A 25,772-nucleotide genomic window follows, 5' to 3' on the forward strand; every position below is an offset into this window, starting at 1 on the left:
TTATCTTGTTTTGTCTCAGTTCTTCTGTGCTTTTAATCATTGAGTTAGTATAAGGATATCTTAGGCTTTAACACCATTTCCCTGTAGATTAATTATTCCCATATAAAATTAATATGTATTGAACATATGTACTTGCTTATGGTAGCAGACTTGGCTGTTTCATTTCATATAAATCTTCTGTCACACAAAACAAAACCTTCATATTTAAGACTTCTTTGGTCATTAAAATTGAATTACGTAGTAGGCTTCCATCTGCTATCAAAACCTGTTCAACATTATTCCCTGTCATTTTAAGTGGGATTGCTCTGAGATCCGTTTACTGACAGCAGGCTTGCTGCTCCTGCCCTACCCCACTCCTAGTCAGGGCTTCCTTCCTCGCTGCAAGGGCATCTTGATGTTAATTGCCTTCTCAGAAGGTTTTCTCCAGGAGTTGGGTTCTTGTTTCTTCTGTGTTGCCATCCTCTACATCCTTATGCTTGTGTATTTAAGTGGTGCACAAGTTCTGCCACTTACTGCCCCCAGCCCATTACATTTATTGCTCTGTGTTTAGGGGGGATGATCAGCTTTGCTATCTGTCAAACTCAGCCACTATCGCCATGACACTGATCACGGTTAGCAGAGCAGTTACTATTAAATGATTGGCAATGGAACAACAAGAGAGTGGATAGAGAAGATGGATAGCTCAGCATTGCTGCGCTTAAATGTGAGCTGTAAGCAGCAGTTTGGAGCTGGATAAATACAATCTGATTGCTGTAATGACAGCTAGGCTGCACGTTATTGCAAATGCTCTCTCTGTAAGAATAGCTGAGGACTGGAATAGATGACCGAATCAGGGGCAGGAATTTCACAGAAAGTTTATTTTTTTTTAAGAACTGCACTGATAAGTGGGGCTAGATATGCTTTAGGAAACCAGATTGTGCTTTATAGTGAAGGAGCTGGACCTGATAACTTCATGAGGTCACTGCTGGTCCTGGCTGAGGCTGTTTGAAGCTCCAAATGTCTAATACAGTATGCAGGAAGGAGGGCAGAGAGGAAGGCCAACTTAAGTAATTAATAACTTATGGAGTATATGAGGCCTCGGGATTTTTCTTGAACAAACCACTTAGTTGCTGGAAGACTGAACAGTTCCAGGATTATCTGATCCAGCCCGATATCGATACCATTGCGATATCTGGCAAAAGGAATGATATTTTTTCCTTGAGTCCTACAATGAAGAAAACAAATCTATGGGCAAAGATAACACCTTCAGCATCCTCCTCCCAGGCAAATAAATGAGAAGACAGTTCAGTTCAATCCAGGTGCCATACAGTATTTTTTTTATTTATCCTTTATGATACCTTTCAGGTTATAGTTTTTTTTCATTAAGCACGATTTTGTTTTTCCATTATGCAGCCGTCTGAATTACTGACACCTTGCCTGTTTCTTTCCTTTATGAAATTATCTAAACTTTTAAAAGAAGATTTAAAACTTTATTAAATTTGATAATAAACAGAGCAGACGTTTACTCCCTCAATTTCCTGATATCTACAAATGTTGCAACATTTTTAGAATGTGCTTTTTCCTCCTGGCTTGGGCAGATGTTGTTCTATTAAAGTTTGAAAAAATCGAAGGAAATGGTTTTGTTATGTTTTATGTGGCAATAAAACTACTGAATTAAAACAATGACACTATTGATTACCCTTTGATATAAGAAATTTATCTAAATTAATTATCTTTTGCTATTTGCTAAAAATATTAGAATGTGAAAATTCACAATGATAGAACATCTGTTGAACAGAGGACTTATTAAAGATACTGTAATAAGCTATGTAATGAATGCTTTCAGCTTCCAAAAGAGGAAAATATTGTGTATGACATTTATTTAAATAATTTGCCTCAATTCAAGATTTCCATTCTACTGCTAAGAAAAAGAAGCAATTTTGCTTTGGAAACATTACAATTAAATGTGTAAGCTTTACAGCAAGAGAAGGTAAAATTATAATGTGGGAATATGTAAGTTAAAACAACTAATGCAGGTTGTAGACAAAAAAGATTTATTTGAAGTCCTGCTTAGAGGCACAACACGTGGCATACTGCATTGAACTGGGTTTGAATTTGGCTCAGGGTGACTTTTCTTCAGTCCCAATCCTTCTGTTCATGTTTTTTCTACTTCTCAGGAGTCTTTATTTCAGATCTTTTGGAGATTTAATCCTGGGAGTAGCTGAAAGACTTAGTCTTTTCTCCGCTGATTTTCTCAAGAGGCAGCAAGCATGAATAAGTGTACAAAATGATGCATTATGCAAGCCATCTCTTCTGGATGCTTCTTGAATTTCTTTTGCATGTGCAAGCTTGCCTTGCTTACCAAAATTCCTGTGTTTGAGATAGGAAGCACATAGTTCATAAGATGACCTACAAAGGTTCCTACAAACATCCTCACCATTCCTTACAAGGACTGATTTTTTTTTTTCTCTTGCAACCATTCCTTCCTGATGAGGAGGCTTACACCACATCAAATGAAACATTATGAGCACGATATGATAATGCGGGCCAAGCTGGAGAGTCTCTCATTCCATATAAATAATTTCTTCATAGATGTTTTGTGAAATGGGGAAGAGAGTTGTTGTTTCACTGGAACTCTTTGAGGGCTTTTCACAAACGCACATTTTTGCTCTTGTGCACCCTGGCACTGTCTGGCTGTCAGCAGCTGAAAGGGCATGCTGTTGACTGCTATGGGGCTTGTCATCCTTCATATGTAAGGGGATAAGTGATGGTCACTTTGACCTTCTACCCTGCCATTAATATTCACTGTAAGTCTGGCAGTCAGGGAAGAACAACAACTCCACACTGGGGAACGCGGTTGCTTCTGCCAGTTTTCAAGAGGATAAATCTAATGGTAAAGAACTGGTTTGTAGTGAGCTTGTTGGGACTTCAACTTCTCTTTTATACAGGGATACTTGGAGCAGGGATTGGCAAATGACAAGATTGCAAGAATTGTTTTCTCCTATTAGTATATATCTAGTACAGATAGTATCTTGCCATTCCATAACATTTTTATGTCATTAGAGAACACTGCTATCATGTCATTTTGTAGTTTGCTGAGGTATGTAGTATTGTGTGACCCTTTGCTGATTAGGTAAAAATCATCTCAGGAATATTTGGGTCTCTCTCGTTATCTGAATGCTTCTTAGATTTCTCTGTCCATAAAGTGTGCCAAATTAAGGCTGAATAATAACCTTCTCTGGTCCAAATCCACAGGAGGGGACTCAGGGTCAGCCCTCTTAAAGGAAATACTAGGTAGTCAAAGGATGAGCAAAAATGAGAGGAAAAAGGCTGCTCCCAAACTTATCGCCTCCCCACTCCACCAAATGCTTCATGATTTGTATAAAGTAGTGGATGTTTCTAGTCTTCTTGTTAATACTGATCTGTAATGCACCTTGCTCAGCGTGATCTGTGAGTTGAAGTCGCAGTGGGCAAGTCTGCAAAATATGAATTGTTTTAGCTGTGTAATGTAAATGAGGAATCTGAATGTGAATATTTATAGACTCTGTTTTGGACTGAGAAGTAGGATTTCTGTTGTCAATCAGAAGACTGACCAGACTGTAAACAAGATGTCTGTGACCTTGCTGGGTGGAAGATGTGCAGACCGACAAACGCGTGTATGTGGCATCAGGGGATATGCTGCATGAACAAGGTGTTTGGCACTGTTAGTGACTGGTACCTGTGCATGTGCTTTGCTATGGAGAAAAACAATTGATTAGTAACTGCTCAGTATGTGATAACTAGTACACTGGGAACTGAGTAAGTACACATAAAATGTACATGACCTTCCCAGGAATAAGTATGGATAGAGATATAACTGGTTAAGCCCTTTTCAAACACAGCCACAAATTCAAGTCTGACTAATCTTGAGAGAGATTCTTTGGATTGTGTGAATAAAACTTTTGCTCTCTGACTTTGAGTGTGGCATTGTACTGAACCAGGCACGACAGAAACAAGGGCTAACAACATTTTGTTTATAAACTGAGTGTAAAACTCTGATTTAGTGTTTTGCAAGACACATTCAAAGAATTTTGTCTGTACTTTAGTGTGGCCAAAACTTAAACATTTTGCTGTATTCTGGGCACTAAAAATGTAGATTTAACTCAAAAGGTATAAAAGGTTGGAAAACGATTATATAAGTCTGAGAAGTCATAAGTAGGAACTGCTGTGCATGCTCTTTCTTTCCATCTCTCTTTCAGTTACAGTAATTTAGGTTTTAGCATATGACGAATTCTAACATAAATTACTACCGGAATATACTTTTCAACTTCTGTGTAAATTTTGCAGAAATTAATCTGCAAACCCTTCCATGTTTCAGAGTGAGAGATCAAAGAAAATCCCAAATGGAAAACATGCTTTAGAGAGGGGGGGGGGGGGAAGTTCTAAGTTTTTAAGCTCTTGTAATGAAGATAACTTAATTAAAATCAAAGCAAAACTAATTAAGAACTTAAAAGTACAAGTTTAAGGTTGCATAATATCACTGAAACATGGCAGAACTGCTTTATTATCACTGATAGAAGTTCCCCATTGTGTAGACAGGTGATGCACTCACCAGCGGATCAGAATGTAAAAGCACACCTCAAGTCCAGTTTGGGGACAGCTCTCGCTGGCCTTTCCGTGCTTCCTTTTGCCTTCGTGCTCTTTGCTTCTGGAGCAGTTGCAATTTTGGCAGGCAATTCCCCCTCTTTCCTGGGAGTTCTGCCTGGGTAAGCAGATAGGGACAAAACAGCTGAGCACTTTAAAATATAGTAACTTGATTGAAAGAGACCTGCAAAGATCATGGAGTCCAACACTTGTATGTGTTTATCTGATTCTTTTTTTTTCCCATGTGGAGCCAAGCTGTCAGTGTAAAGTTTCTTCTGATAAGAAAAGTGTGGTGGCATCCCCAAATTGAAAAGGAAAGCATGTTTACTAGCATGTCCCCCTGTGGTGTTCTTTGCCCATCTTCTTTTACCCTTTTTCTTTCTTGTAAATTGAGAGAAAATTGTAAATTTCAAAGTTCTTATATTTCATTTTTATCATAGGAAAGATAATCTCTAATTTTGTGGGTACTGAAACTTTGTGAAGTGTTCTAACTTCAAGTCTATCTTCAAAGATTTTGTATAAACGAACTTAAACATATTTCTTTCCTAAACTTCATCCATTTGTGTTCGCAAGGCTGCTATCAGTTGCCTGTAGAAGGCCTCATCAACTTCCTCAGCCTTATCTGGTGGCCTGTAATAGACACCCACAGCAGTATCCCCCATGCCAGTCTGCCCCTTAATTCTCAACCACAGACTCTCAACTCGCTCCTCATCAGCCCCTGATTGGTACTCAACACAATGTAGTTGCTGTTTCACGTAAAGAGCAGCTCTGCCACCTCGCCTTGCTGGCCTGTCTTTCCTGAGCAGGACATACCCAACCATGACCATATTCCAGTCATGTAAGTTGTCCCACTGTGTCCGTAATTGCAACTAAATCACAGCCTCCTGACCAAACACAGATTTCTAATTCTTCCTGCATATTCCCCATGCTGTGTGCATTGGTGTACAGGCACTTCAGGGAGCAAGCTGAGCATGCTGATTCCACCCTAGGGGGGTGGGAGGTCTCCTGGTCTTCATCACTGCTAGGGCACTGCCCCACCGGTGCAAACCCAGTTACAACCCCATCCCCCTTAGGATCTAGTTTAAAGCTTTCCAAATGAGCCCTGCTAATTCCTGTCTAAGAACCCTTTTGCTCCTGTGAGATAAAACTTTCTTGCTTTTTACTGTTAGGCCTGGTGTCTTATAAAACCAGCCATTATATAAGAACCCAAAGCCCTGCCTGTAGTATCAGTCACGTAGCTAATCATTGGACTGGATCCTTCTACTTTGTCTCACATCATCACCCCAGCACAGGAGGAGGGAAGAAAAAAATGAAGTGTTCTGAACTCTTTCAACAACTGTCCCAAGGCTTTGAATTCCTTCTTTGTTTTGTCTCAAAAGGGAATTATTTTGAGATCCTCCTACTAAAATTACCCTTCTTTCTTTCTTTTTGGAGGCAGTCTTGAGGCTTGGTGTCAGCTGCCTCTTCTGATGTGATCTTGTAGGCAGGCCTTCCACCATATCCTCGCCTGCTGCTCCTTCAAGATCCAGGACCTCAAACCTATTATGGAGGGAAGCGAGATAGGTGGGGAGAGGGGTTGCTGGCGACGTCGAAGTGGGACTCACTTCCAACCCTCCTTATTTCTTTGGTCTCCTCCATATTCTGGACAGTGACAGAGTAGAGGCTCCACCATGCTTTGGGGAACATCCCTCAGTGCCCTTCCCTCTGGCACACCAGGGAGTTACTCCACCAGTCAATCTCCTGCTCACATGCCCTGATGCTCCTTAGTCTCTCCACCCTGAGCTCAGCCACCATGGGGAGCAGCCCTTCCACCTTCGCTTGTCTAGTAATAGCAGTGTGCTGCAGGTATGAACGTGAGATTCTTGTGAAACCGCAATACTGATAAATTGAACCTGGATTTTTATTTATTTTTCTAGGTTTAGTGTAATTGGTTTCCTAATAGAGATTTTGAGCTTTGTCCTCTTAAAACTGTGCCTGTCTTTTAACAGAATAAATATTTGGCTGTAGAAACAGTGACTTTAAAACAAAGGCACTGGCTATTTTTTTTTTTTTGTGAAACTTTCCTTCCAAAAGCCATTGCCAGGTGTTTGCAACATAGCATAGGAGTACTGTCCTTAGGGAGGCAAAGCTTTTATTTACCCATCAAGAGATGATTTCTGACCATCTGCTCTGTATCTCACAATTGGTATGTTAAAAGTATGTGAATTTTCTCATCTGCTGGGAGCCTGCTAGCACAGCACACAATACAGAAAGAAACAGTGTGCAGAGGTGTCATTGAAAGTATATATATTTTTTTCTGTTAAGAAATAAGTCCATCTTAGATGACTATTTTTTTTATGATGTATTTTTCTTTTTTCTTTTTTAAAAAAAACAACACAACACTAATTACAGCATGTCCATGAATAACTGGTCCAATTCATTTTACAAAGATAGCAGCTGAAAATAAGTGATAATTCTATAGATATGCAAAAGAAAACAGTTTGAAAAAGCAGTTTCAGAGCCCATAAAACCCTGAGTGAATATAAAGCTGCTTTCTTCCAAACAAGATCTGTCTTTCAAAGTGTTCTATAAGTTAGTGTTTTTTCACTCTGCTGGGTTTTTCTGTAGATAGAGAATTAAAAAAGCTTAGATCTCCATAATTTCTGTACTGTTGAATAAAATACAAGGAAAGAGTTTAATTGTGTGGAAATAGCTAAATTATTTCAATTAAAAGAAAATTTAAAAAGTTGAAAACAAGCTGTTTTCCCAAATACATGCCCAAGACTGAACTATAAAGCGTGTGTTTTTTTTTTTTTTTTTTTTAAATCAAGTTTGTTTAAATCACTTTGTAATCTTTACCCCAAATGAGAAAAGATGTATTTGTGTGGGTGTATGTGACCATTCATCACAGTGATAGGATATGTCCCTTATCCTATCGACAGCGTTACTCTGAGGTTGCATTCTGGTCTGACTGGCAGTTGAGGTTGAGTAGTGAAAAGGTATTTTACTGCAGATAAAAGTATAAAACACAACGGAATGTTGCAGAAGAAAACGGTCTCCATATTAACATCAGTCTGGACCTACTGGTTGTTGGTCTGCCTTCAACTTGGTGTCTCCAAGGGGAAATATGAAGAAGAATGCAGAATTTCCTCCCGTGCTGCCGGCTTTCCTTCAGAGATGGCTGCAGGTGTTAATTCTGGGCAGGGTTTAATTCTGACATCTCGCCTAAAAGATATAAAAGAATATCTCTGCAAATTTTGCATTGATTTTATCAGTATCATTGTAAAATTTGTTTACAAATTTAAATAACTATACTGAAATTCTCCATTGGCTTCAAATGTAATTTTAACGCTGGGCTCCACTTGCTGCAACATATAATTAGACTTGGAGTATTACATTTCGGCATAAATGACAGCATTGATTTCTCCTTCTAGTCAATTATTGTCAGTTAGGAATTAGAAAAGAAATTAAGTTTATTTTTCTATAGGAATTTTGCATTTTGGTAATTCAGTATGTTCTTTTAGAACCAGTCACATGGACAAACTTGACTACATAAATGGTTCTAGAAGCTTAAACTTCTTATATTCAGCTTTTTTTTTTTTCCACTTAGCTGTCAGTCCAGAAATCTATAAATTTATATAGTTAACTTTAACAATCTTAATCCATGACGCTTAGCCATTTCAACCACTCTTTTTGCTCTGAGAAATAACTATATGCAAAAAGAAGAAAAAGTATTGAGTGGGCACTGAGCATATAAGCAGTTCTACTACTGATTTGATATATACCGAGGTCACCCATGTGAGGAAAAATGGATCTTGAGTGGTATGTGGACATGGTAGATAATTGTCTTTGTGCTAGTTTTGATATTCCCATGCCTTTTAGGAACATGCATGTAATGTATGGAAAATAACAGTTCACACTGTGCTACAAGGTTTCTATAGACAAAGAAATTTATTATGGATTTTAATATTTTTATTAAAAGAAATTATTAAAAATTAAAATGGATTTGCTTATATTACTGCACGTTCTTGAAATGCTAAAACTCACCAAACTCCCTCCCTCTTTCTTTCTTCCAATATGAATTTTCAAGAAGCACTTCCAGAGAGGGATCTTAAATTTTTCAGGGAGATGCTTAATGCAAAACTGCTTCCTTGAGCATGTAAACCTGCACTTTTAATTACACAGTCGTTCATTTTGTACAAAGATGAACAACTTAACTCAGCGCTTCTTGCTGTAGTAGTAAATGCAAAGAATTAAAATATAACAACTCCTACAGAGTTACAGAAGCCATGATGCAGCTGTATTAAAGAATATTAAATTTATCTGCATAATAGTTGCAACTTTGACTAATTTGAAACTGTATCCATCAATAGTTGTAGAGGCTGATCTTGAAAATTAAATGCAAGCAGGATGAAATGGATAGGTTAATTTTAATAAAATATTCCTACAGTTATTCCTAGAGTAATAATACACTATCGTCCCCAAAACGCTTATATGCTTATTTTTATATCTCTGTAACAATATTAATTCCAGAGAAGTTACTGCTTGGTCATGTAAGTGTGAGAGAATAATCGAGAAACCTTTCCAGTGATCTGCAATTGCAACCTTGTGGAAGGGACTACTGCAATTTATGTGTTGAGAAAGAGAATACAATATATTGCACAGAGGCTTTGTGAGCTTTAATTAATGATGGAAGAGTTAGTTAACGAAAGAGTAGTCTTGTGTTAATTAACTCTTCTAGATCTCAAGGACATCAGACTTTGGTTGAAGTCAGCTGATAGTTTGGGTGTGCCAGGCTTCAAAAATTGTTATCTTTTTAAGCAAATAATTATCAAGGTGCCTCAATTTTGACCTTTAACTTTGACTGCAGCTTTGTTTCATGAAAAGTAAAGTAGTTCAAATATAAACCTGAGATGGGATTTGCTCATTAAAGTACATATTTAAAGCAGTAGTCAAAAACTCCTACATATATTTAAAACGACGTTTGCTTGCTTACAAAAATGTGTCCTGGAGAAAACAAGATTATTTGAAACAACAATTTGTCAATGTTTTTCTCAGATGGGGGAGGAGAATAGGATACCTCCCTGCTGGAAACATGAATATTAAAGCTTGTTGAGTTCTGTCTACTTAGCAAATTTACTTAATGGTGAAAGAGATGAAGAGAAGAACGGGATTTCCTACAATTCTTTTTCATGGAGGTGATTTGTGCTAATCCTGTTCATGTCTGGTTGGGGTGCTCCCACTGAAACACTGCAACCGGAGGTTAGGGTTATCCAGCCTGAGTAAAGGCATTACCATTAATACCTCATTTAATTACTGCTTCCCATTGTTTCTGTTCTTTGTTTTGATTCCTGATTGTAATCATTTTATTTTCACTTTTAATTTTCATTGTGCCATTTCATTTTGCTTTATTTTTTAATTATTGCATTCTAAACCATTCTTGTTTTCAGAGGAACATCAGTTATGTGATGTAGGAGAGTTTCTGTGTCGTGACGGCATGACTTGTGTCTCCCAGCACTGGCTGTGTGATGGAGAACCTGATTGTCCCGATGATTCAGATGAGTCTTTAGACACATGTAAGTAAAGAAGGTGCCAAATTTATTTTAACTTCCTTTTAAAGGTAACGTTTATATTTACACTAACTGTATAATCAAAGGGAAAGCTTCTGCTTTTATTTATTTATTTATTTTAAATCCTGACTAAATCTTTGTATCAGGTTAACAGGTTACATTCCCTGTGTAGGTGAGAGACAAAAGAAACAGAAGGTGTTTTGTTCGTGTGCCACTTTGTAATGAACACTCACCAGAGCATATGTTCCCTATGCTCTCACTGAGCTGTAGAGGGTAGAGGCAAAGTCAGGCACAGGGAAAAGGTATTCCTCAAAAAAAGGGAAGGCTGGGTGGAAATGAATAGTGCAAAATATTTTCAATAAAGGTATTAAGAGCATGCAAACATCAAAGGAAGAAATGAAAGAAGATGTAAAAACTACGAAGGGAAAAGAAGCAAAGATCAGAAATTGAGAGAGAGCTTTAATACAACACATTTAATTATTATAAAAGACCTTGATGGGTTTTTTCTTTTTTTTTTTTTTTTTAAATTTATGTGGGTAAGAGCTTCTGAAGACCAGAACAGCAACCGTACAGATTTTTTTTCTTATGGTGTTGTAGACTACAGATGAGGTGATATTAAATCTTAATGTGTCCTTGTTTCCTGCATTTTGAGGAAAATGAGGGAATTTACTGGTTTTTATCCCCAGGATAATCACTTAATGTAAGAGAAGAAACATGTATTTAGTATCAAAGCAATACTGACAATCAATAAGGCTAGAAATGTGTTTTACTGATAAACTATAGTAAAAAGTAAAAAGAAAAGAAAGTATCAAACATCAGACGCTATTTAGGAGTCTAATCTTTAAAATGAGGGACAGAAAAGTAGAGATGTCTAGAAACCATTTCTGACTGGGCAAATATTATTTATATTATAATAGTTCAATATATTATTTATATATATTATTCTGGGCAAGTACCGATGATTGCAACCTTACTGCTCCATGGTTTGTTCCTTGAAACTGATAGGAAATTTGCTTCTGGGACTGTGGTGAAGGGTGCTCTGATTAACAGCTTTTGAAACTGTTTGGGATTTTTAAAAACAAAATGTGTTTTTGGTGGTATACTTAAGATTTTATTACTGCACTGGTTATTGATTATCATCTTCTGTAGCATAACACTTTTAAGCATACATTTGAACCATAACACATCTACAGCTTCAACTTTTTCAAGTAATGAATATTGCAATAAGAACACAAAAATTGTCACATGCAGTTTTTAATTTGCTTCTGGATTTTTAGCACATAGCTCCAGATTTAGCAGCTTGCTGGTTACCTGGTTACTTTCCTCCCAAGCACTTTGCATATTTATTGTACTGGACCACATGATCTGTGTTAATAATGCCATTCAAAATCACAGCACATTAAAACATAGCCTTTGAAGATTATGGACAACTTAAAGAAAGGGGAAGAGGGTGGCAAAGCCCACCCTCTTCTGACACCAGCAGGTCTGATCCTTTTGGAAGCACCTTCCCTTAATGCAAATGCAAACAGTTTCTGTAGGATGCGTTGCTTGTGCTGTTCTACATCAGAAGTAGTTAGCATCACTCACTGCTTTTCTGACTGTAGAGCAGGAGGACATTTGCATCTTTAAGAGTACATTTTAGGTAGCCCTGTGTTGATGAGGTGCATGGACAACATGTGAGTGTACAGGCTGAGAAGGTAATTGTAATGGGACTGCCCTGCCTCTCCCTTTCAGTTCATCTCAGCCCAGGCCTCTGCATGAGGACCCAGTGACAGCGCTGGGATGCTGGGAGAAACTTTCCCATATATTTGCTTGCGATGATATTCTAGTATTAATGGTTTTGTATTTGTTTAGTCAGCGTAATTTACTGTCAAATCTAATATTTCTTGAAATACGTATATGTACTACAGCTTCATCAGGTAAGTTGCTTCCCATCGGAGATGAATATAATGTCCCTTAATTTTCTTGCTGACACTTTGTATCATCGTATCCGCAAGGAGTTATAAACTACCTTAAAATAGCCTTATGAAATATTTGAGGACTCTGTGGTGTTAATGCCAGGGACGCAGCACTTTCCAGTTTTAGTGCACTGCGTCATGTGTCTGTTTGTTTATAGATGAATGCAGCTTCTATTTGTCAGCCCTTTGCTGACTTATGTAAGATGAATTATTTGGTGTGGCTTGACAGGTATTGCTAGTTGTTCCTGTAGCCGTAAACAAATGAAGTTTGATTGATTTTCTGTGGATTTGTGCCTAGTAATAGGGTTTTCTGGGTTCTAATAATGTGAAAACATGGATCAAAGCTTTTCCTGCAAGTGGAAGTTCTTAACTTCTCTCCCATGGGGATTTCAAGGTGTCTAAGAAGAGATAAATTCTCATGCTGCAGCTTTTCCCACAGCTGAGAATATGAAAAGTCTTATTAGTCTCACTAATCACTCAGCCATCTATCTGCAGAAAACTTTTAGGTACTCAATATCTCTGTGGCCTCTGTCCTGCTGGCGTTTTTACCAGACTTTGTAATAGCCTGGAAGCTATTGGTCTACGAACACATATATCATTGTATAAACTGATTTTCTCAGGAATCTGTCTGAAATCATGCAATATAGTCCCTATACTAGCTTTAATAAAGAGATCCAGGATTGGACAGAAAGGAGAAAAAGGTGATTTTTTTCATTAATGTTGAATTTTGTCTCTGCATTGGCAAAGGTTGGGGTAGGGCTTCGTGCTGGCACAGCTTTCTTTGTCTGTGTTGGGCTTCCTTTGGACAAGCGTGATGGAGCTGTCCTGTCATGGCCTGTGCTCTTCTGAGTCAAAAGAGAGCATCCATCACTGATCTGTCCCCATTCTACTTCCCATCTCCCACTAAATCATCTCACGAATAGCTTTGTAAGACCAGAAGTGAATTCCTACAGCATCTGCATGTGTTCTGTCTGTTTCTTAGCAGCTGCGATTCATTCTGCTCTCAGTGAAGCTACTGCTTTTTATAATGTGAATGAACCTGGTTCAGTAATTCAGAATGAATAATTTAGTGAACAGATTTTGTTGCTTTTCTGCTAGCGAATTGTTCATAAGAAAATTCATTTTGAAAAAATTATAGTAGTAAAAACTCTCGACCAAGTAATTTCTACCCTTTCTTGGGTGGTAATTCTCTAGGTTGTTCATAAGGTTTTTGCAAATAGTCAGGATTCAAAAATCAATTTACTTAACCTAATCGGATGAGGCTTGGTTCTTCAGTAGGCTAAATCAGCCAGCTCACCTGAAATCAATACAACTCTGTCAGGTGCCCTAGAATCTGGCCAGACATGTTTGACTTTTACAGACAGCTGTCAGTCTGGAGGTAGGTGCAAATGTTTCTATGATTTCCTTACTTAAAGATTTATTTTATTTCTTGTCTATAGGCTTATCTGCTAAACTATTTTACTGGGATAAATACAGAAGGGTTAAAAATACTTTTGAAGTGAATGGAGTTTAGAAATCAAATACGGTGACAACCTTTTGTAACACCTAATATCTACTTTATATTCCCTGCTTTAGTTGCTAAGTAGTTGTAAAGGTCTGGCTAATATTGAATTTTACTAATTTTACCATTCCTGCTACCAATATAGCTGTTAAGCTGTAAACATTCCCCTGTCTCAAGCTTTTATAGGGGCTGAAGTGGGAAATTCATTAATTGTATCTCAAAGCACCAATTCAAAACATTGTTATTTTGGGGTACCAGTGCATGTTGCATTACAGTTGGCACTCTAACATATTCATCTCTAAATAAGCCTTGTGGTTGCACAGAAAACATCAGTGCATGGCTTCTGAAATGTGAAGATTTGGTTTGATGTACTATTTCCAGGTTTCCCTCTCAACCTCCTACTAACAGGGTCAAGATTTAAAAGGTATATTTGCAGATGACTCCATCTGTTTACTACTCAAGGATTTTTATGTGTTTTAACAGCTTTAGGCTTAAGGATTTGTCTGGCTTGCATATGGTTGTCTAACCTCAGTTCATAAACTCCTCTCTGTCAGAGTGCATCGTACTAAGGAAAGGTGAAAGAGGAGGGAAAGAAATTACTCATATTCTGTAACTTCTTTCTGAAGCTGTGCACACTGAATGTGTTTAGTTTTGTGATGCTCAGTGCAAAGGATGTTTTATTTTCTCTTAGCCATGAAATAGAGGAAGACGCTATAGAACTGGCTGATACTTGCCCTGTGGAGATTTGAGGTCTGGCACAAGTACACCCTGAACTCTTCATACCATTCTGTGGCTTGTTCCAGGCTGCAGTGCTTTGCTATGGCACAGGTACCTATTAGAGACATCTGTGACCCTAAGTATTTGCTCAAGTGCCAAGAATATCTTATGAGAGGAAAAAACACAGTTAAAATATCAGGCTGTCCTACTACCAAGATATGGAAGAACTTGACACTTGGTTATTTTAGCAGCATCAAAATTCTGAAAACGATTCGCCCTGCACCACTGGACAGCAATTGTTTCTCATATCGTCCCCAGCTAGACTTTTGTTATCCCGACACCACTGGTCTTGTATTAGAGCTTTCTTAAATGTTATCCAAAGGGCTATTTGAATACAAGCCACTTATACCGTTCATTTGTAGCTGACTGTTCCAGAATTGAAAGAACCCTAATTTATATTAACAAGTCATCAGATATGAATGGTTCGTATCTCTAGAAGTTTGAATAGATACAGCCTTATCAAAACATGTTGAAATCATCTCTGATGATAAATCTTTCTGTAGGATGTTGAGGGACTATCATCTTCTGTAATCATGGCTAAGCTGAATTTGAAGGTGTAAGAGAAAGGCAGAAACCAGAAATACCTTGTTTAAAAGATTGAGTCTCACTTTGTATGCTAAAATAGCTTTTCTCATTCTCTGGATGCTAATTATGTGAGACTAGTTTCACAAGCTTAAAAGTTGTTAATTTGGTACCTTGATTGTAGTTCTCCTACCAGCGAAGAATAATTGGGTGCTGCATCGCTCCTGCAGTATGAAACAATAAAGATAAAATTTCCTAAAGCTCCTAATTCTTTTACAAGTAGAGTCATTGAAATTCAATAGAAGTCAGGTTCCCAAACCACTCAGAAGTAGCTTTTGAAAATTCCAGATCAATAAATAACTTGCATACATTCAAGATGGGCTGCAATGAGGCTGTTGAAAGTAAATGACAAATCACTGGATGCAAGGGAAAAATATGCTGGTGTTTTTACCCTTCATAATATTGCTGTATATATTTACTATTGAAAAAAATAAATCTGCTATTTAAAATAGCTGCTTATTATATTCTTCAAGATGCTTAACCATGTTGATAGTTGTATTAAACAGATTTGTTTGAGGTGATGAATGTATACCCACTTTTTCTCTCCGAATCAAGATCTTTCATATCAGTAGCATGAAACATAACTTCTATAGTTCTTGTGGGAAACAAACCACAACAAAATGACAAATGTCAATAGATCTTATGAAACTTTTGCTGGTTTATGTAAAATTAAGTTAAATGCGTAGTAGAACCATACAATATTGCCATGGTTATATGTTAGCTGGTGAAGAGAAGTGCTTCTGACAGAACAAGATAAATGTTTTGAAGCAGGATGAACTTTCCTGGTACTGTTTCTGCAGAGCTGAAAGGAAACACAAGTGAGGATCTCTTTGTGGTTTCCCATGGCAAAGCAACTGCAGTTGGTAAGCACTAGCAAAGATGTATTTATTGTGGCCTTTGTCTCGGCCATAGTAGTTTTTGGCATATAGACACTTGCTGTGCTTTGTCCTGTTTGAATATTTTGATGTATTCTACCCCTTTTCCTCAGGCAGCATTCACGCAGATGTTCACCTTGGCTTCAGCTTCTGACCTCTGCTTTCTCCTTGCTCTGTCATTTGGGAAAACTGACGTGCTTGCCCCCTCCAGGAAAGGTCGTTTTGCTGGTGTGATAGGATTGCTGATGTTCTGGCAGTTAACCGAATATTAGAGCAAACAGTCTGGAAAGGATGAATGTTGATGGTGCTCATACCCTCTAAGCCTTTTGGAAAGGTTACAGAGAAGCACCCCATTGAGACAAATCCTCTGTTACAGTTGAGCTGGAGGAATTCAGGTTGATCCACTGTGGGGTTTGGGACAGCCATTGGTTGGGCCCAGTTGTCCCCATGAGAGGTTTTCTGCTTTGGGGATGTTCCTTTGTTTTTAAGCACTTGTTCTGCTCCTCTTCCTTCTGGGCCACCCCATCCTTGGGTGCAGGTGAGTGCACGTCGTAGGCTGGTGAATAACATAATTTTGTACTTTTTTTCTGTCACAGTCAGTAATATATAAGCGATGGTATGGAGGCCTTAGAGAACATTTAAAGGCAATTCCTTTTTATAGTTTACCAGTCCAATGGCTGGTAAAACCGCTTCTGACACAGAAGCGTATTTTCAAATCACTGGAAGACGTGTGTTATCCTTGTGTGAATAAAACCAGCTTGTTCCCTTCTGTGTGAGTACTTGGGGTGATTAAGCATACCGTTATGGCCCTTACTTTGAAACTTCTTCCTAATGTTATCAGGGGATGTGTGCCCAGGTTTGGGCCGCAGGGGATCTGTGAGGAGAGGCCGGGGCTGCCCTATGCTGGACACAGCTGGGTCTGTCTTGTGCCATCCAGCACCAGTTGCCCCACCACAGCCACTCTGGTGGTGCTACTGCAAAATCATATTAAAGAGATGGCAAAACACTTCAAGGTTTGTCCTCTTTCCTTGTCTTTACCTTGACCCATGAGTTTTCCGTCTTATTTTCTCCCATTCTCTTGAGCAACGGGGTGGACACTTGGCAGGTTACTCCTGGTGTCTGCTGGCAGTGCTGCATTCCCTGCAATGGGTTAGCAACAAGGATCATTCATTTGGCAGGGTGCTTCAACTAAACTTGTCTGAATAAAAAATATTTTTTCTTAAATGATTGTTTTGAAGTTGACAGGCTACAGTCAGGCTAATACCATAATTCGTCAGGAAATAGAATTGCTTTTGCTTTAAAAATAATAATTTCAAAGACTAAGATCATTCAACAATGTTTTTATTAGTTTGTTTTTGTATTTTTTATATTCAATTCTACTTTGATCTCTGGTCTGTATATTCTTTAATGTGGGCCTTTACATAGTCCATACACCCAGACCTATTTCTATGAGATGCAACTACCTTAAAAGCAAGTTGAAAACTTTGCAATAGATTTGTAGTTATGATTATGCAGCTAGTGTGAATATGATATATAGTTATTCAAATTGTTATCTCCAACTTACCAATGCACATTTTTGCATTAACTTTTAGTATAGGCCAGTATGCTTTCCTAAGGCTAGCCCGTTTGGGGTTTACTGATAATGATTCCTGCCTTGTGAATGTGCAGTGGGAGATCTGTGTGGTGTGTAAGAAGTTCAGCAAAGGATAATTCCTTTGTGAGATGCATTGAGCTTCTAATATGAAATGATCTTTAGATAAGATTTTCCCTTGGACTCAGTAAAGTGCTGAAGTTTATGTGGCCATCTGATTACACAAAATGCAGCGTTAGATTTCTCTCAGCCTACGCACATGGGGCAAATTAAAAAAATAAAATAAAAATTTATTAATTACTTCAGGGGCAGGGTGGCAAAATCACAGTATCTCCAGTCTGTGTGAAAGATGAGAACCACACAGGGCATCATGATATTGTTATATCACAGAAGCTCAACATCCCTAGCAAGAGGCCCAGGTTCAAATAGGTATAAATTCTGTAGCTCACAAGCTGTGTTTTTTCCCCTCTGTAATTTCTGGTATAAAGTATGCAACAAGAAGTTCAGCATTGAAGGGTTTAGAGGTCATTGCATCTCAGTGACATGGTCATTGTAAATATAATGCTTTTTTTTTTTTTTTGTCTGTAGCTGATTATCTTTTGTATGGCTTCCTGAAAGTGATTCACGGGGAATTCAGTTAGATCATTGCTGACAAAATGGGCCTCTTTTAAGGTCTGTGGAAACATGTAGGTATAATACAAGGGCAGGATAGAGCCTTTGAAGGATGATGTCCAATACCTAAAACTCTGAAACAGCTCATTTATGGATTAATTGCTTGCTAAAATTGCACTTCCTACACAGAAGCAACTCTAATGGGATATATACTCATAAGACAAGAAAATGAAAAGATCAATCTCTTGAAAAACATAAAAGTAAGTCATACTTTGACTAAGATCGTTTGCAAGTTTTTAACCCAAAGCAATTTTATTTTATAAAAAGTAGAGAGAAGAGATAGCAAGACTTGTCACAGTTTCTCTTTCATGAGGTTGTGCTGGCTGTGAAGCCTAACGTAATGACATTGTTTTTTGCAGCATTGACCTTCCTGACAATATTTGGCAACAAAAGATTTGTGTCTCAGTGGTAATCTCAGTCTGGGCATTGGCAAACTTACAGGTATGCACGTGGTCCTATCTGATTTTACAGGAGGGATATGTTTCCCTTATTTTTCCTCTGTCATCAGTATTAGCAGATTCCCTTTCCCTTTTCTGGGAGACTCACAGGTCTCATCCTTTTCTCTTTAGTGATGTCTGAATTCTTATTCCTTCATTTTTGCAGTTTTTATCTTCCTGAGCAGTCCCTTTGGTTTTTGCTAATGCTGTTCAATAGTCTGCATCAGGAAAAAAGTATTTGGGGAAATGTGGAATACACTTTAAGTAGGATAATTTAGCCAAATATCCAGATGATTGTGATAGCCTTGATTGTTAGGATGTCACTCCAGTGCCTGCCAGGAATAGCTTTGGTAAAATGGAGGTAGAAAAATTACTGAATCACGGCTTTGTCTATTGATTAGGTGTTGAAAATTAAAAATGTAAGCCTGTAGCATCATCAAAACCTTTTTTTGACTGCTGATGTAAAGAGGTTATTTCTGATAATGCAGGCTTTATAAATCACAGCAATATTATATATGAAATGTCTTGTTCAAAGATTTTAATCTGAGGTGATGCTACTTCATTCATTGTGAGCCCCAATTACAGTGAGATTCATTAGAAATGTTTATGTGATATGTCTGGCCTGCAGATCCTGTACGGGGAGAAATGCTAAGCATTAAAATAGTGGGCTGGGTGGTGTTCTCTATTTGTCACTTAAAGTGCTAAAGTGTAATAATCATTTTTCTTCTCAAAATTACTGATGAAAACAACCCTCATTAGCAGGCAGATGGCTTGCTGGAAGAGAAGTAAAATTGCTCTTTTTTTGAAAATAGGGCTGTGATTTAAAATAAGAACTTGGATGTGTTTTTAGCTCTATAATGCACAGTAGTTTTAGTAAAGAGGGCACTTTGCTATGGTCAAAGAAATAATGCAAGACAAAAACTCTGCTCGCAAAGAATAATGCATAACTATGGAACAGGAGTGTAACTCAGTGGTCTGCATTCAAGTGCACTACATTTTACTCTTTTAATAAGGCAGAAAAGGAAATGATTATGGAAGAGATTTCATTTCAAAAGTGCCCTTCAGGATTTAGTTTCTCATGTTAACTTTGGATCTTCAGATCTAATCCAGGAAGTCCTTGTCTTAGCAGCTCTTATACATGTCCCAGTATTTCTAGGTGAAACTTTACTGTGTCAAATGAAATACTTTCACATCTTGGAATTGTTTAATGCTTTCATCTTAAGTCATTTTTCGAAGAAACACCAACATCTGTGTGCAGCTTTGCAGGACGGTGAGCTATGCCCTCAGAAACAAGCATGAGGTTCTATGTAAAACTTGGATGTGCCCCATACGAAGTAATTGTCAGTTGATTCTATTCTTGAGAACACGATTGGACTCAAGTTTCCTCATAAGAATGCCAAACTCATATTAATTGTCTGAAATTTATAACCTCATCAAAGTCTCAGCTTCTTAGAAGTGTAACTTGATGGTGTATTTGCAATAACACGAGATACTCCACATCTTTGGGAGAGGTTGAGGGTGGGGGGCACAGACATCAGATTTTCCATAACAACAAATGTATAGTTTCACAGATTTGGAATTCCTGGTTTTAAATGAGACAATTCAGTTAAACAGCAGATGTATTTTCACTTTTTTTTTTTTTTTTTAATTCAGCAAAGCACTTGTAAGTTCTCTATCCTATCTAGAAAATAGTCTTCTCTGTCCCCAAACTTATACAAAGTGAGAATTACACTTTTTTATTTATTTCTGTGATCTGCATTCAGCTGTAAGTGTACTGAAGGCTGACAGTTTGACTCATTAGGCTCCTACAAAGCCTAATCTCATTTCACTTTGGCTGCACTGGAGATTGCTCTGAGGTCAGCCAGGTCAGGGCTGCAGTTGCTGCACGTAGCTGTAGCATTTCTTTCCTGCTAACAGTCCTGGGGACTGGAATACATCTGATTAATAAGGTCAGCTGAACTGAACTATTTTTATGTTTATGAAATTGTTTAATTTGCCCTTTTCTTATCTTTCTTTAGAGTGACTTTGGCCTGGCCTTATGCCCTGGTCATTTCCTGATATGTCGTGGGTTACATGCATACCCTGACTATGTGGCTTCATAGCAGGAGGGGGGAGATTACAAGAATATCATTAGTATGAAATTAAATTCTTAAAGATAAAACATCTAAAATAGCTAAAGCATTACCTTAAAAACAAACAGTGCAATTGATCCTACTTAATTACATGCTTAATAATTTTAAACCAATGTAAAGCACATTGACGAGGTACTAATCCATTTCATATTCACTGCCACCAGATTTCCTCCTCCTTATTTGCTTTGCATCTCATCATTATCGTGCACATAAAACTAGTATTCTTAGAATTTTTATAGTATTATTTCCATATAAAATGAGGAAAAGTCTAATACATGAATACTAAACAGCTCATTAACATGGTTTATAATATATCTATTCACGATAAAAGCAGCTGAGAAATGCTGATATAAAATAGTACTTAAGTCCCAGAATATATCTAAGATTAGAAGAATCATGCCTTGGATAATAAATACTTCAGGGAAAACAGGAAATCTTAAATACAAATAAAATGAAATAAAGCATTTTGTATGCTTAATTAAACACATTAACAGATGCATTTATTTCAGTTAAATAATTAATATATTACTAGTTCTGGCAGACAATTTTTTTATGACACAACCAGAAGATGTTGGAAAGCTCTTAAATTAGATAAAAAAGAATACTGTCTTTAAGAGACATGTTTGTTTGGTATTTTTATTTTTTTGGTAATCTGGAGCTGGCACAAAGATTGTTAATGATTGAAGTAGACAGCAAGCAAAATGTGGGGAAAAACTGCATAATCTGCCATGTTAGGAAGCCTGATCTTTAAATTTGCTCTATGTGGGCAAGCCACTGTCTCCAGCTTAAGAAAAGGGATTGTTTTTTAAACAATTTACTTATAAATGGTTCTATTTCTACTGACCTGCTTTAAGGCTTGGTCTGTGAAGTTATTGCCTCTGGGCGTTTAGCTGTGCTTTCTGTGTGCAGGCCACAGGGACAGGCTGCTGTGAGTTACCTGTCCAAAACTGTCCTTGGAGTGCACGAGATAAATTCTGCATTTGCAGCAAGTGTTTTTACAGAAGTTGGAACTCAAATTTAGGAAACAGTGGGAAAATGTGAACAGATAAATGTTTCCTGCTAAGCTGGAATAAGGGTAAGTTTGAGTAAGCAAAACTTAAAGAAAAGGATTTATGATGATGGGTTGAAGAGCTTCACATAGTGTCCCTTGACCTCTAAGACCTGGTCCCTTTCGTTTTTTGGCCTGCTCTCAGGAAAAGGAGGCAGAAAGATGAGAGCACACAGTATGGCCAACATATGTAATGCAGCCACAGCTTGGCATTGTAGGAAATACAGTTCACGTTGATGCAATGATCTGCCACAGCTACCCTGTTAAAAAGCTTGGGAAAGCTGTGTAGGACCAAATGTCCTCCTGGCCTCATGAGGGAAAGTTTGTGCAAGGAGGAGAATGAGGAGCTAATCAGTTCCCCAGTTATCGTGCAGGTCAGTGCAAAACTTTTGTTGGTCAAATACCTTTATCCTGTGGTCCTGTCAGCGATGTAGTTTTATTTTTATTCTTAAAAAACAATTTAGTTTTCAAAGTAATTGCAATACTTAATTCCAATAGGGAGTGATGTAAGCCTGGGAAGAAAAGTAAAAATTACACTCATCCAGACAGCTTGGTTGCTTTTTTGTGGTAAAACTGGAAACCATAAATCATATAGTATGTTTATTCTATTTTTCCATGACTCAGCTGTATTTGTTGTCACATACGAATTGCCAGCAGGCTTACAGTTTTGAATGCATAAAAATACCGAGAGATTCTGTAACAGATTTTTTTTCTCAGTTTGATTTTTGTATCGCAGTAAATAACTGAAAAACTTCATACACAGTCAAGGGAATGTTCCTTTTCCATTTTGGAGAAAGATGATAAGAGATGTATAAAACTGCTGCTGAGAAGTCAATCGTATAGAAGAACCAGTGATGCAGCACCCACAACTCCCTCAAAGTTTTATTTTTTAATCCACGTTTGGACGTGTTTGCATATATGACACATATTGAAAGGGGCTGTCAACTTGCTCTTTAACCAAAAATAAATAAATAAATAAAGCTGGGAAGCTAGTGCTTGCTTGTTTAAGAAAACAAATTTTAAAAGTTACATAGTGCAAAAAGAAGCCTTGGGTTTGATTTTTAGGATGCTACTCCGTGGCTGTCTATGCTGGGGAGCTTTGTTTTGTGATTAAGCTTTCTTAATGTTTCTCTGGCTGTGCAGGGGAGCACTACATCAGACATGCTTTTCTTTGAATTTGTTTCTTTCTACTCTCAGAGCAGTACAAAAAAACCTTCTCATAAATGGTGTGTGTGTTTGCTATAACGATCCTACTTCTAATTGCCCATAACGTCTAAGGAGCTTCCATATTTGTGAATACACAGGTACGTGCATGGATTCTGTTCAAGCCTGAAGATAGATTACGTGCTGATCTGGTGTTATGCTGTGCTGAGGCTGAATCCCATCTCTCAGGAAGCACGTCTTCCTAGCTGGGTTAAAGATACAAACATTTGGGTAGATATTTCAGAAGCCTGAGCTTCCAGGCTTGCCGGTGTAAGCAATGCTCTGGTGCACAGGGGTAGGGCCGCACTCCTCAGGCACCGGCTTACTAGTGGTAGAATTTAATGATATCGGGTTAGTCTTTCAGGGGATTTTCTCTTATACCACATATATGAGGAAGTTGACAGTAAGATCTCTTTTAGTAGGTGAAATTGCCAGAATAAAAAGTATATGTAGAAACCTGAACTGTTATCAGCAGAGGAATATGCTAAGTACCAAAGCTAATTTCTACCACCATGTGATAGCCTTGGTGAATGCATTACGCTGCGTGCCCACTGTACTGTCAGTTATTTATAATGACAGATTCGTTTTAGCAAGATGCTTTGAGCTTGTTAAAACTGCATTAGTCTGCAGCCAGCAGTAATATTCGGACAGTGATCCGTGCCCGCCCACTGGAGTGCTCGTGAGGCAGCGATATTTGGTGTAGGCTTCTGTGTGTGGTTGTGCTGAGCTCACTGAGGTGTCTCGCCCTAGTGGAAGGCATCAGCTGTGTTAATGTGGTTATTTGCTGTTCAGACATTAGTTAAAACCAGAGTTCCTTTAGCATGGCTGCTCTGCTCAGTGCCTAAGCTCGAAGTGGTTGTGTTACTCTCTGAGAAACTGTAAGAGCAGCTGCACGTGGCTAAAACATCTCAAGGTAACAGTTCAGTCTCACATTTAGCTAGAAAAAGATCATGGTATATACATGTATATGTACCAGGACGAGTATATATTGGGCCAACGAGAAATTTATCATTAATTTACACTGCCCCTTCTGTTCTCACCTGGATAGTGGATTTCATGCTCAGCAGAAGCAGCTCTGGCAGTCACTGGATGCTTTTTAGGTGGTGTTGGAAAACATTTTTAATATATGCAGGGTCTGCTTCCAGTTTAGGCTTTGTGACTCCCTTGTCTACAGCGTTCAAGTGCAATGATTTGATGTTTTTGAAGTTTGGGTTGAAAATCTGCTACTGATAACTGATTTATTTTATTTCCATTTTTTTTTCCTCTCTCCTCCTCCAGAGGGTCTTTTGCAAGGCTGTTTTATCAAGGATGGTATGTGGTTGATTGTGAAGTGCTGCTAATTTTGGCATCTTGTAAATATCAAAACAACATGTTTTGTCTTCACAGTAATGTGCTAAGGTCAAAATTGTGTTTCTATTTGAATAGATAAGCATTTCATCTTTGTTAATATCTACAACTTAAAAGCTACAGGAAGAAAACAGGAATTTTTAATACTGATATGTTGATGTTTCAGCCTACGCCTCTCTCTGAGGAAAATTTTTAAATACCAATACAAAATGACAGGGTAACATTATTGTGGATGCCAGCTCTTTTGGTACACAGCAGCTATGTGTGTTTCTTTTTTGACCATGATACTGTAAAAGGAAAATGCTTTTTTTCGGGAGGTGTTCTTATCTCTGTGCTTACCTTTGTTTCAGGGTTGCTCCCCCTTTTAATTAAATCTCTTCACTTCCCAGACTGTCTGTTGGGACCAGAGTCTGCTATCTGTTGGATGTTTCTGAACAGTAGCCTTTTCATATTGTTGACGCAGTTGGCATTATTCCCCTAGTATCGCTGGATCTTATTCACTTATGTGTGCATCTGTTTAGATCTTGTATTCCCTCAGGGCATAAAAAAATCACTAATCCGAGTCCTCAGTTTTAGCTCCGTGTTCTCTTAGTCTCGCAGTTGATGTGCACTAAAAATATAATTGTTGCTGGGGGACTAATGTACAATTTAAAAACAATAAATATCCCATTTGCTGAAGGCTAATAGTCTATTCATTTTGTGCTGAAATACTGCCTGTTCCTTCTGTGAAGGACTCGTCTTCTGCCGAGGTGATTCTGTGGTCTTCGCTCTGCCATGCGAACTCTTGCACAGTAATACAATTTCAGTTCTTTCATCTCTCTCTGGCAAGTGCCAGACGCTGCCTTAACTGTCTGCCGTTTCTGCTGTCATGGATTCAGCCTGGTTGCCAGAATGCCTCTGCCTGCCAGGACATCCACCCGCTGTAGAGCGATGCTTGGAGCGGTAGGAGCACAGCAAAGCCCAATTCCAGCTTGGGAGGAGTCGGTGCTGGATCTGCCTGGACACATGAGGAGTGGGACTCTTCATTCCTGTCTTGCATTCCCTTGAGTATCTTCCATGTTTTCACTCTTTGTCCCAGGTAACAGAAGAGATGCACAGCTCACCTTTTTATTTTTATTTTTTTCGTAGTTGAGTAGAACGTGGGTCCTTGAATTTCAGAGCTTGTTTTTCCAATGTGGATTGACTGGAAATATTTTGTTATTTTAACAGAATTTTCATCCTTTATTTTAAGAGAGCATACCCTGTAATGGGGTCCATTTCAGTTGCACCATTAATGAAGAAAAATATATACAGGGTTATAATGTTATTCTGCAATCACTCAGATGTGAGGAGTCTGAGAGAGGTTGATTAGATGTGGCATTAAAAATGCGAACAGCAGTGTCATATTAGCTTTGGCATAAAATAATAACCACTTCCACACTCCTCCCAGAGGCTTTTAAATACACAGGTTCTATAACACTAAGACCACTCTGAGAAGATCCAGGAATGGTGATAAAAT

The 25,772-nt window shown here is 38.1% G+C and overlaps 1 protein-coding gene across 1 annotated transcript in view; it reads left to right on the forward strand.

The window, feature by feature from the left end:
- Positions 1-25,772, forward strand: part of LRP1B (LDL receptor related protein 1B) — a 669,075-nt gene that overhangs the window by 159,137 nt on the left and 484,166 nt on the right. The window contains exon 2 of the mRNA XM_038182072.2: positions 10,032-10,157. Within this exon, the coding sequence (XP_038038000.2) occupies positions 10,032-10,157 (126 nt within the window). The remainder of the gene's footprint in view (positions 1-10,031; positions 10,158-25,772) is intronic.

The sequence above is a fragment of the Anas platyrhynchos genome, chromosome 7 (assembly GCF_047663525.1).
Source record: "Anas platyrhynchos isolate ZD024472 breed Pekin duck chromosome 7, IASCAAS_PekinDuck_T2T, whole genome shotgun sequence".
Lineage (NCBI taxonomy): Eukaryota > Metazoa > Chordata > Aves > Anseriformes > Anatidae > Anas > Anas platyrhynchos.